General features: G+C 34.8%; 2 protein-coding genes across 2 annotated transcripts; one reads left to right on the top strand and one right to left on the bottom strand.

The window, feature by feature from the left end:
• The first annotated feature begins 3,248 nt into the window (after positions 1 to 3,248).
• LOC107430141 (protein phosphatase 2C 51) lies at positions 3,249 to 5,794 on the top strand. Its single transcript, XM_016040941.4, has 3 exons — positions 3,249 to 4,308; positions 4,952 to 5,057; positions 5,251 to 5,794. The coding sequence occupies exons 1-3, from the start codon at positions 3,406 to 3,408 to the stop codon at positions 5,541 to 5,543; spliced, it is 1,302 nt and encodes a 433-aa protein (XP_015896427.3). The 5' UTR covers positions 3,249 to 3,405; the 3' UTR covers positions 5,544 to 5,794.
• Positions 5,795 to 6,253: 459 nt separating this feature from the next.
• LOC107430147 (endoglucanase 6) lies at positions 6,254 to 11,200 on the bottom strand. Its single transcript, XM_016040947.4, has 9 exons — positions 10,690 to 11,200; positions 10,332 to 10,544; positions 9,755 to 9,955; positions 8,612 to 8,701; positions 8,308 to 8,472; positions 7,837 to 8,121; positions 7,393 to 7,741; positions 7,215 to 7,289; positions 6,254 to 7,056 (listed from the first exon to the last, which is right to left on the bottom strand). The coding sequence occupies exons 1-9, from the start codon at positions 10,891 to 10,893 to the stop codon at positions 6,758 to 6,760; spliced, it is 1,881 nt and encodes a 626-aa protein (XP_015896433.3). The 5' UTR covers positions 10,894 to 11,200; the 3' UTR covers positions 6,254 to 6,757.
• Between the last annotated feature and the right edge of the window lie 1,155 nt (positions 11,201 to 12,355).

Here is a 12,355-nt window from a genome sequence, read left to right as displayed (position 1 = left end):
GTCATAAATTTATAGATGTTCAACTTCTAAACATGCAATTCCACATGGGTATATTTTTAGATATTCGGTCGTAAACTTTTGTATAACGTTGAAATATTCGTTTATATACCTTTGAATATCTTCAAAATTATAACTTATTATTTTAGAACGTTCGATCATAAACTTCTGTATGTATTTTAGATGTTCGGTTGTAAACTTCTAAACATTATTCTTTTGTTTAGTTGTATACTTCTGAACATGTAATTTCACATGGATACATTTTTTGATGTTCAATTGTAAACTTTTGTACACCATTAAAAATTTTGTTTGTTTACTTTTGAACATGTTAAAATTATTCGATTGTAAATGTTCGAGCGAAAATTAGAGATATTAAATGTCCTAATTTTATTTAGAGATAAAAATGCAAAACTATAATGGACCAGCTTTATATCAATCACCAAAAATAAAAGTACAAAAAATCATTTGGAGATTGCATTTAGTGTTATAATCGCAAACTAATTTGTTCAAAATTACAAACTGTTCAAATCTATTGTCTCATGAGTAGCTACATCATCTGAAATTAGATCCGTGAAAGCTTTTATTTAGAGAGCATATAGTGTTTCCCATCCTTGGGCACATATTTGATGATGTTTAAACCATTTATCAATAACTGGCAACATTGGACATTCTGATACCATGAACAACTATAACAACAACAAAGGTAACAAAAATATTGTCAACATAAATATTAATATAATCCAACACTTTTATTATTTATATCTTTTTCATTCTGCATATTTTTTACATTCAATTAAATATAAATCATCAATGATTAAAAAAAAATTGATATGTTTTATAGCGTAAGGTATTTAATATCTGTATATATATATATATCATGCTCGATAGATAAGAGCTGAACATATTGATAATATTTGGATAGACACTTATAAACAATTAAAAAATATCTAGTTTTAATCTTTTAAATAAAAGATGAATTTTGACATACTAGAATTAAATATAAGCTTACCTTGTCATTGGTATATGATGGAAAAAAATAATCCAAACTAAAGCAATCATCATAAAATGAAAAAAAGAAGAAGAAGAAAAAGTTAAATATATCTTAGTGTTTTATATTTTTGGGCTTCCATAATTTGTGAATAATTATTATATTTGCAATCCTAATTTTTAATGGAATATAAGTTAGATGAATATATATAGCATATTAATTTAGAAGAATAATAAAGCTGTATAAAGAAATTATTTAAATAAATTGAGTTAATAAATATCTTTAATAGTATTTTCAAATGGGAATAGAAATGTAAATCAATAATAAAACTGTATAAAATTCAAATGTTAGTGCAACTAGAAATTTTCAAAAATAATTGTTAAAATGTTTGATAAACTATTATTTCATAATTATTGTATAATTTAAAATAGTATTATTGCAATAATTGGTTAAATATTTGTTAAATTATTATTTTATAATTGCCATATGCCGAATGATTAGAAATCAATATTTAATAATGATTAAAAAGTAGATTAATTATTATCATGTCTTTATTTAGAATATTATATATGTCTTATTGTAATATATATTGTTAAATATTCAATATAATTTTTATTCGCAACTATAGTAAATGTTGTTAAAAAAAACTATAATAAAAGGAAAAAATAAAAAAAATTAATGATAAAATTATTCAGTAGGATATCAATACATATATCGTAAACATGATATTAACTGTTTAATAAAAGTTAAAATTAATATTTTAATTATGAATAAATAAAAAAATTGAAATCAAAATTTTAAAAGCTAATGTTTTGTTACTTTTTAAAAATAATAGTCAATGACTCAATAAATAAAGAGTCTTATAAAATTAATATTTTTAATTTTGCCAAACTTTTAAAAGTAATTTTAAATTATTAAATAATCAGATTTGAAATTTCAAAATCAATGGAAGCCATAATATATTTCATAAAATTACATTTATATCGATATATATATCGATATATATATATATATATATTATTTTGAGGTTATATAGGATTCTAGATTATTCTATTTACTTTTCACGCAAAAATTGAAAATTGAAAGAAAGATGGGATGATATTTCTATATTCAATTACCATGGAAGGTAGCATACGGTTTTCAGGGATTCCGGTCGTAGATTTTTCAAAATTTTCGTCGCTGTCATTCAGCGGCTGACGAGACCTCTGCTGGCATATCTCAGTGTTTCAACCCTATTTCCTACGCATGCCCCTTACACCTACCCTTTGGGCATTGCCTTTATCCCTTTGCTTCTTCAAAACCCCATCCATCGGAGTGGCCTCTTTATGCTGACTTAAAAACAAAACTACTTTATCAGTATGAGCCACAGTTTTTATTTTTTTACTTTTTAATGCGAATATGAGCCACACTTTACACAATGATCTGTAAGCAAATGCTCAAAAAACATAACCAAATCTCTCACAAACTTAGCTATTAGAATTTAATATATATATATATATATATTTTAAGGTTTTTAAAACCAAAGGTTGATTTTATTAATTGAGTGTCACTTATTTTTATTTGTTTTTATATTCTCAAAACAAATAGAGCATTTTATTGCATATATATTATATAGGTGAAAGAACAAGTTTCTACTGTCGGTTTTCGGTTGCATTGTAATTTGAAACCTTAACCTTTTGTTTGTAAAAGGGTTCGGAATTTTCAATTCATTTTCAGTTCGAGCTATATAATACACAAAAAACAAAAAGAAAAAATAAATAAATAAAGGAAAGAAGATATACTTTACCGAGATTCTAAACGAAACTCTATTTTTATTTTAATATTTTTTGGATAACTGAAGACACGTGGAATAATCTGGATTGAGGTCCAAGCTTTCGTAGACCTGTCCGTCGAAAAGATTTTAGAAAATAAAAATTAAAAATTAAAAGAAAAGAAAAGAAAAGGAAAGAAAGGGAATTGAGACAAATAAAGCCCCTGCACCGCAACGATCGGAACTGCCACGTTGTATTTCGAGAAGCCACGCGTCTCCTTCCAAAAATCACATCTCCCGCCAAAACCAATCACATTGTGCTTCAATCCGAACGCCAAGTGTCTCGCTTGCCGATCTCAGCCGTCCGCGTTACCCTCTGAAAATCCAACTTCGCCCTGCAAAGAGACCGCCTTTTCGAGGCACAGATGGCGATCATCCACCACATCTGCAACTCGTCAACGGTCTAGATCTTTTCCACTTCCAGCTTTTAAGAATTTGAATGATGGTCAAACACAGCCTGAAACTATGGGTTATTTTCATTGCGGAAAAAAAAAAAAAAATGAAAACACTTTCCCGAGAAATTAAAGGAAAACGAAAGAAAAGGAAAGAAAACGAATGAATCAGAATTAAATTTAAAAAAATAAAATAAAAAATTGAAAGCTTGGAGAATATGACAGGCTCGGAAAATTTCGATTCTAAAGTAATTGCTGAAAAGAAATCGAGAGACGGTCGTTGCAAGAGGCTCAAAAAAAATGAAAGCTTGGAGAATATGACAGACTCTGAAAGTTTCGATTCTAAAGTAATTGCTGAAAAGAAATTGAGACACAGTCGATGCAAGAGGCTCAGACTCCAGAAGCCATTGAAGAAATACTCCATGGAGAGCTTAAATCCACGAGAAATTGGTTACCGATTCGAAGATTGTTCTCATAAAAGGAGAATGAATGGCATCGCCGAGTTAACTCCGTGCGAGGTCGCTCTGACTTCCTCCCGAGACGCGAAATTGAATTCCGACACTTCATTCTCGGAATCTTCATCGTCGGAATCATCGGAACGTTCTTCCGACGAGAGAGGAAGGCCGATCGATATACTGGTCTCCGATGGCAAGGAGGAGGATAGAAGGAGCTCAGCGTGCGTATCGCACGGCTTCATATCAGTGATCGGACGGCGGAGAGCGATGGAAGACGCAGTGGCGGTGGCGAAGATGGATCCGTACAATTTCTTCGCGGTTTACGATGGTCACGGAGGATTCGAGGTTGCGAATGCGTGCCGTGATCGGCTGCACGAGCTCCTGGAGAAGGAGGTGGAGGAATGGAGATGTGGCGGCGGGGGCGGTGGAGGGGAAATAGTGGACTGGGAGAAGGTGATGACGGAGTCGTTTTCGAAGATGGACGAGGAGGTCGATGGAGGTGAGGTGGAGCCGGAAATCGGCGAGTCCGTTTCAATGAACACGATTGGGTCAACGGCAACTGTGGTGGTTGTGGGGAAGAAGGAGATCGTGGTGGCGAACTGCGGCGATTCCAGAGCGGTGTTGTGGCGGGGTAGTGCTGCCGTGCCACTGTCACGCGACCACAAGGTGTGATTTTGCCATCTTTTGTTTTCTTCTTCTTCCCGACTTTGGTTATAATATAAAAAGCTGACCTGCTACTATTGGTATGAATTGGTAACACACTTGGGACGAAAAATTTAAAAGTTACAAACTTTTTTCTTTTCCTTTTCAATTTCAATTCCTTTTTTTTTTTTTATTGTCAAAAGTTTCTCAGAGATGTCAATAATGGTTTTGTGTGTTAATATCATGCAGCTTGGAGTTAAAGGACAATAATTTGTTGAACACCTAACAATGAAAGATTAACGAGTTTTGTTCTTTGTAGAATATTAATTCTGTGTGCAAAAGTTATTCGTGGGTGATAGTTCATATGATATGCTTTCATCCGAATAATATATTAATTTAAAACATAGTTTGCTTTCTTTTGTTTTTTCGCATGACCATCCCATGCACAGTGACGTAGAACAGTCAAGTAACCATCCTTCCAAAAAGAAAACCCACAATTTTTATACCTCTCCGCTGCATGTATAAGGTATTCCTATTAAAGTTTTTAAAATCGGGTTGTATGTCGGAACTTGTGCTTGATATTGTTGATGCTAAGTGCTTTTTTTTATTTTTTATTTTTATTTTTTAATATTCATTATTTAATTTTATACTTTCTTGTCTTCCATAGCCTGACCGACCAGACGAGCTAGAGAGGGTGGAAGCCGCCGGAGGAAGGGTTATAAACTGGAATGGTTGCCGTGTTTTAGGAGTACTTGCTACTTCAAGATCAATTGGTATGCCAAATTTTATTGTTTCTAATTCTACATAAAAGGGTAAAATCTTATAGTACCATAGTTGTTTTAGGTGTTGAAGAAAGTATTTTGATACATTGTACTTTGATAAGAAGAACACAATTTGATAAGGCAACCGATTCCTAATTTGTTTCTAAGGTTTGTTTGTTTTTGGTATGCTTCTTATTTGATACAGGAGATCATTATTTGAAGCCTTATGTGATCTGTGAACCCGAGGTTACTATCTCCAAGCGGACCGACTCGGATGCCTTCATTGTGATTGCAACAGATGGTCTATGGGATGTTGTAACTAACGAGTTTGCATGTGAGGTTGTTAGAAGATGCCTTGATGGCCAAATCAAGAGAAGGTTTTCAGAGGGGTCGAGTGCAAATGCTGCTGCGGAGGCAGCAGCTTTGCTTGCCGAGCTGGCATTGGCCCGCGGAAGCAAAGACAACATCAGTGTCATAGTTGTGCGGCTGAACAAGTAGAGTAGCAGCTGCATTAGTCCATTATCATCCTACAATTAGTCTTTTTCTTTTTTCCCATTTGGCCCCTTTTGCTTATCGGCTCGTGCTTTTGAGAGTTGATCAATGAATGTAAAGAAAATTTTGATCCAAGTTTGCGTGATTTCCAACTAATAGTTGCCTTCTGTAGTGCCTCATCAAATTGAAAGAATTCTGTTGGTTCGACTGCTAAGTTAATTCAGTTAAACAATCAAAAAAGAGAGAACTATTTTTGACATCCAATTCAGTAACATTATTGTATATTTGACATTTAATTTTCATTGATCGGAACAGCAATATTGTGACAATTTTCCAAAGCCATTCACAAGAAAATTTGTGTAATGCAGAGTCTGGGCTTGAATTTGCCGATCCCCCTGGTATATTGTGTATATTACTAGTTTGATCCCAAAGTGCTCGGATCGCAACTGTACTACCCATTTCCATCCCATTCTCTCCATTCTACCAACCAAACACCATCTGAATGAGTCACGCATGCCTTCCCCATTTTGTGACCGCTTATTTTCACAAAACAGAGCTCGGTGTGCTATCGGCATAAATCAGAGGTGTTGTATCGGCGTAATTTTGATTAGTAACACATCAGAAATTTCTGAAAGAGTAATATAATATGCTAGACTTCAAAAAGGCAAAAGCTTACCATAAGTCTTTTCTATAATTTCAAAACCAAAGAAAAGGAATAAGCATATAATGTTATTGCACAAGTTGTATTCATTCATATGGGAAACAACAAATGTTGCAAAGCTTACATCACAACACAAAAAGGAAAAAGAAGACATCCAAAGCTCTTTTGAAGTACAAGAAACAAAGACTTCCATCGAAATAAGTTGAGAAGTCATTTTCACTTCTCAATCCTCACTTTTGTTTACTCTCAAATCTATCTATATAATGGTGAAGGGGAGGAGAAAGAGGATGAGCACTTCTTTTAAACTGTCTCTTCACTCCTTTCTTCTCCAACCTCCTTCTTTTAACTTATTTAACCTACTCTTCATCTAAAAGCCTACTACTCAGATCCCAAATCACAAGTAAAAGATAAAATAAAAAAAGGGTTGAAAAGTAAAAAAGAAAATAAAAATAAAATGCCTTTAGCGGACTGCATTTGTATAGCTGCACAATTCTTACAACAGAACCCCAGAAACTGTGCGAACCTCTTTCCATTTGTGTAAGTGCATTTTTTACCTTTTTCATACTAAAGAGTAGCTTGAGACTGAGACCTCAGCTGGAGTACTAGAATGGATGTAGACAAACTCGAGGCTTTTTCCGGCAGATAAAGATGTGATCCATGATGGGAAGCAATACGAATCACCATTTTTGTTGAGGCCCCATAGAGGTCCATAGAGCTTGGTTATGGAAAGCTTGAAATCCTTAATTGTCTTCTCAGACTTGTTAGTCACTATTACGGAATATCTGTAGTAAGTTTTTCTCTCGGCATTCCATGAGTTTGTCATCTTCTGATCTATAGCAATTGCAACAGAAGATGAGCCTGCAAAAACAAGCTCTTCTGTCAGAACTCATTTTAACACAATCCATAACACATGATCAAACACCCTTCAAATTTCAAGTAAATTTTAAGCCTACAAGTGCTTGAAAAAAGTTGAACAGAGATAGATTTCAAAAATAAATCCAAAAGAAATAAAATACCTGGAGCTGCTGGAGTAACCTTGGGTTTTGGAGCAGGTGTTGGTTGGGTAACAGGTTTAGGTGCAGGAACAACCTCTGGAAGTAAACTCATTGATCAATGGCCATGTACATTGATTGAAAAACACTCTAAAAGAGTACATAGACTGCAACTAACAAAGGATGATTATCTCAAAGATACCTGGAAGAAGCTGATTGTATCCGCCATGACCACCACTTAGACGTGCCAATATGCCAAGCAGGGGAGCATTGTTGTAGGTAGCAGGCTCAGTCTGCTCATAGTTATCCCTTTCGTCAGCAAAGTTGTCATATGCATCAGGACCACCAACCACGGCACCGGCAAGGAGATTCGGATCACTTCCTTTCCGGCTAAACCAAGTAGCATAGCCTCCCCGGCAGCTGACAAATGAAGGATTAACCTTATAGGAAACAATTGAAGAACCCCTGTGGTGAACTTGTCTTGGATAGTTGTTTCCATAACCAACCATGTAACTTGTTGCTCTAGGATTGTCTCCCAAAATGTAATCAACCTTCAAAGGATATTTAACATGTCAATCAACACCGAATTACAAGCTCAAAAAACTTTAACAAGCTCCTATTGATGCATATAGATGTGAAAATTTACCTGAGATTTAGCAAAATTTAGAAGCTCGGATTGTGGGACATAACCAGAAGCACACTTCAAATGTTTGCCAGAGGATGAGAGATAGTCAGAGTAGACAGTGGTTAGGAAGGAGGCACTTGTGACGAACTGCATGTTGTTCCATCTCTGACGGAAAATTAGACCACCGGGTGTCTTCTGAACATTGCGTGTGCTTTTTCCAATGCATGAGCACATGAAGTTCTCTGCCTTCTGCTGGAACCTCTCAAACACGGGAGCATACCTACCTGCCTTTCCTTGCATCAGGAACTGCATTTCAACAAAGTAACCAATTAACACCAAATCAGTATGATCTACATCTATGCAACACAATGTGACAAATCCAAGAAAAACCCATGAAGCATATTATACATCAGAATATACATATACATATACATATACATACATACATACATACATACATACATACATATATATATATAGATGTATTTGTACCTTGGATACAAGGGTCTGGACCCCGGCATACTTGACATCCCAACCAAACTCGGTCATGCTCCAACCAGTTCCACCCATGGAGTCTCCATTGTTACCAAGGTAACTCAAGTAGTACTGATTGTTTGTGGCATGGTACAACCATGCAGCGGCCCATAGCAACTCATCCTGTTTTTTTGTATATTCAAAAAACAAATTAGATTATGAATTAGCCCAGACCAAAAAAGACTTAGTAATCATTTGGGCCTAAATATGGTACACAAAAGAAATAGCAAACTGAAAAAAGCCCAAGCCCAAAAAAACGTACATTATACCCACTGATGGAGCGGTAGTATTTCTGTACCACAGTAATGCTACTGTCGTATTTGCCCCTGTACTTGTCTGCCAAATCGAACAGCTGCAAGCAAAATAAAAGTCGGTAAAAAAATCGTAAGTCCTTATATTTTACAAGGAAGGGTATTCGTAAAAAGACGGAGGCCATTTTCCGGAAAACAAAAGTTAAGAGAACATGCGACTATGAGCGCTTGTACGTTACCACCGACAAAAAAACAGCACGTGACAAAGCATATCAGCAAATGGGAATTTTTATCAATTCTTACACGTGGACGGTTAGATCTGACTCTGCCAATATATTGTACGGTCAACAGACAATTACCCGTGACAGTCGGGCAAGAGTTTCCACCCTCTAAACGATCCAAAATTGGCGCCGGAATATTTTACCACTTTATCTATTTATTTTTAATAGAAAATTTACCGCTATTAGGAAAGGTCATTTAGAAATTACATTTTAATTTTTTTCCTAATTTGTGAATAAATTGAATATATTTAGTGTATATATATATATAAAAGAAAATTTTATAATGGGGTCGATATCTTTTAATAAAAACAATTTTATTATATAATCCACATTCAAACCGGTCTATACGGTAAAAGTATCCTCTCTCTCTCTCTCTCTCTCTCTCTATATATATATATATATATATATATATATATATATTTTTTTGTTAGCGTCGGTGCTAAGTTACCAGATACAATAACAACAACTGTAAATAGAGGCAGAAGATACTGACAAAAATGGTTAGCTACCCATTAAACTGCCTAATAACTACGAACGGTTATTGCTACCATACGCCTGACCCACCATTAAAAAAGTTTTCTGGGACATAAAATCAGTCAGTTCGGCGGAACAGTAATGACCTAGCTTACATGCGCCGCACACAGCATCTGAGCCTTAGCGAACCACCTCCCCTTTCCCCCCATAACTGACACTACCTTCAGTGGTCCCCATTCCCATACACCCCCTTAAAAAAAGAAAAACACTGTTCCATTTGCTTTTTCATTTCCAAATGCCGCTTTCGTTTTCAAAAAGCAATTAAAAAAAAAAACACTTTCCCCATTTTCTTTCTAAAAAATAAAAATTACATTTACGGTTTGCGAAGTACTAACTAACCTGGTGGGCGTGGCGGAGGAGCTCACTGGCATAAGCTGGATTGGAGCGCCGGAAAACTATGGAAGCTGCGGCCATCGCAGCGGCGGTTTCTCCTGCAAGATCCGACCCGGGATTGCTCGGGTCGATCTTGTAAGCGTGACGGTCGGTGGTCATATCCTCTGGCCTTTGCCAGCAGTAATGGTCAGTGTTTCCATCACCCACCTAACCACATTAATAAGAACAAGCCGTTAACAACAACAACAAAACTATAACTAAAAATAAATTAATATTTAATTCTAGATTTTTTTTTTTCAAAACTATCATTTTTAGCTTACGTTAAGAATAAAAATCCTCAATACCCTTTAATTCCCAATGGAAAGTGACACGGAACAAATATACATTTTATCTATCTTTTTTTCCATTATTGCAACCTTTATAGAGTTTGTGTACCAATTGAGCAACCAAAAAGAAAATCATAGAAATAGGGGGTTTTCTTAAACATTAATATTAATTTGTGTTTTAATTTTGAGGGGATAAAAATGTCTTATAAAAGTGGAAAGAGTTAATAAAATAAAACAAAAAAAAAGAAGTTAAGTACCTCTCCATAGAGAACATTAGGTTCTGGGTGGGCCTTAATGAAGTAGTCACTGCCCCACTTCACAGCATCCATGGCGTAGCTAAGCTCACCACTTGCAGCCATTTGCTTTCCATACTCTATTATACTCCATGACATCATTGTCACTGTGAACGCCATTGGAAGTCCGAACTTCACATTGTCCCCTGCATCATAATACCCTCCTACCAGATCAACCTGCCAATGTTCATAACATTTTTTTTTTCAATTTTCAACAACCAAAAATACTTTTGGTAAAAAAACCAAATTTTATGGTAAAAAGCCAAATTTTAGGTAAGTCCAAAAGTCCAAGTCCAACAAGTCTACAGGAAATCTCACTTACCCCACTAGCTTTTCCGTCTTGCAAGCCGGAATTAGCTCTCCATGTGACTCTCTGGTTGTGTGGAAGATACCCAGATCTCTGAGCTTCAAAGAAGAGAATGCTCTTGCTCAGAGCTTGACCATAGTCATGGCCGGCAAGAGCAGAAGGAATGCAGAGCAGCAGAAGCAGAGGAGCCATGGAAATGAGTCTCACAAACTTCTCCATTTTAACAAAAACACTAGGAAAAAAAACAGAGTGTATAACGAAAACAGAGTTAGAGAGATCTGTTTTACAAGAAAATTTTGAGTATAGTACAAAATGGTATTTAACACGAAGAGAAATCCATTTTTGTTTTTCCACTAGTTTTCTATACTCAAAAGAGAATTGGCAATGTTGGTATGATTTATCAGCTAAAAACTTCTGATAAACCCACCAAAAACAGAGACAACCCTATAATTAGAGAAAGAAAGAGAAAAAGAGACTCAATTTGAGAGAGAGAGAAAGAAAAGTGGAGGGATTGGGAGAGGGGCTAGAGCTCAAGGGTCTATATAATGAGGAGCAAAGGAAAGTCCAGGTAGACAGAAAATTGGCAGTGTATAATAAATTTACTTTTTTTAATTAATTTTTAATTTTTAATTTTTTTATTTTTTGGGTGGCCAAATAATTTCTCTTTGGGGAAGGATAGAAACGGTTGAGAAAAGAACAGGGTCATGTGGGTGTTCCCTGGCTCTTTACTGGAAGGGTCGGTGTGGATTTAATGTATTTTGTAGAAAAACAAAATGAAAATTACTAAAATTAAATAAAATAATATTTTATTAAAATATTTAATAAATTTTCTCTTTTTTCTTTTTTTTCCATTTTTATATGCTAACTTTTTTACAGAGTTTAATGGGGTCGACTACTGGTCGAGAGTTACCGAAACAGGAAAAAGAATATGAACTGCTTACGAAGAGTCAAATAAAGTTTCAAGAGCAAAACCGTTTCGTTTAATTTATTCACTGTACGAATTGCCTATAATGCCCCTGGTCCTTTTTAGGCTGCCAAGTGTCATCTGCTTGGGGATTCGGCAATACTGTGGAGGGAGCACATTATTCGGTGGATACGTGGCTGATTTTGATTGAATACTGAGGGTAAATTTGGAAATTAGTTTGACTTTTACTGAGAAGTTCAAAAAAATGAATAAATATTTTTCACCGCTCGATGCATAGGGAAATTGCAAAGTTTTCTTCTTTTTTTTTTTTTTTTTGGTTTGGTAAATAGGGAAATTGCAAAGTTGGCTGATTCTGATATGGGAATATATATATATATACATACACTATATTAGTCTGTGGCTTTCAATGATTTTAAACGTTTTCCCAACGACAACGATTGAGGATTCTACGTTGGTTGTCTACTTTCATTTGTCAATTAACTGCAAAGTGGAAAACAGTAACTCTTGGTTCTTCACTCGAAGGTTGTTTTTTTTTGTTTTTTTTTTCCTTTTCCTTATTTATTTAATTTTTTTTTTTTTAAGGGGGTTGTGGTTGCAAATTTAATAGGCTAGTTTTCTCAGTTGTCCACAATTTATGTGGTCTCATTCATGCATTGATGTTTACCAAAATAATTATAAGACATGTGAGGAAATCATATTGTGTCTACTAATTACATATCAGCCAAAATTTATTTTAAAATTTTTTACATTTAGATT

The sequence above is a fragment of the Ziziphus jujuba genome, chromosome 6, assembly GCF_031755915.1.
Source record: "Ziziphus jujuba cultivar Dongzao chromosome 6, ASM3175591v1".
Lineage (NCBI taxonomy): Eukaryota > Viridiplantae > Streptophyta > Magnoliopsida > Rosales > Rhamnaceae > Ziziphus > Ziziphus jujuba.
The sequence above is the reverse complement of the archived record's forward strand: the minus strand, read 5'-3'. Positions and strand labels throughout refer to the sequence as shown.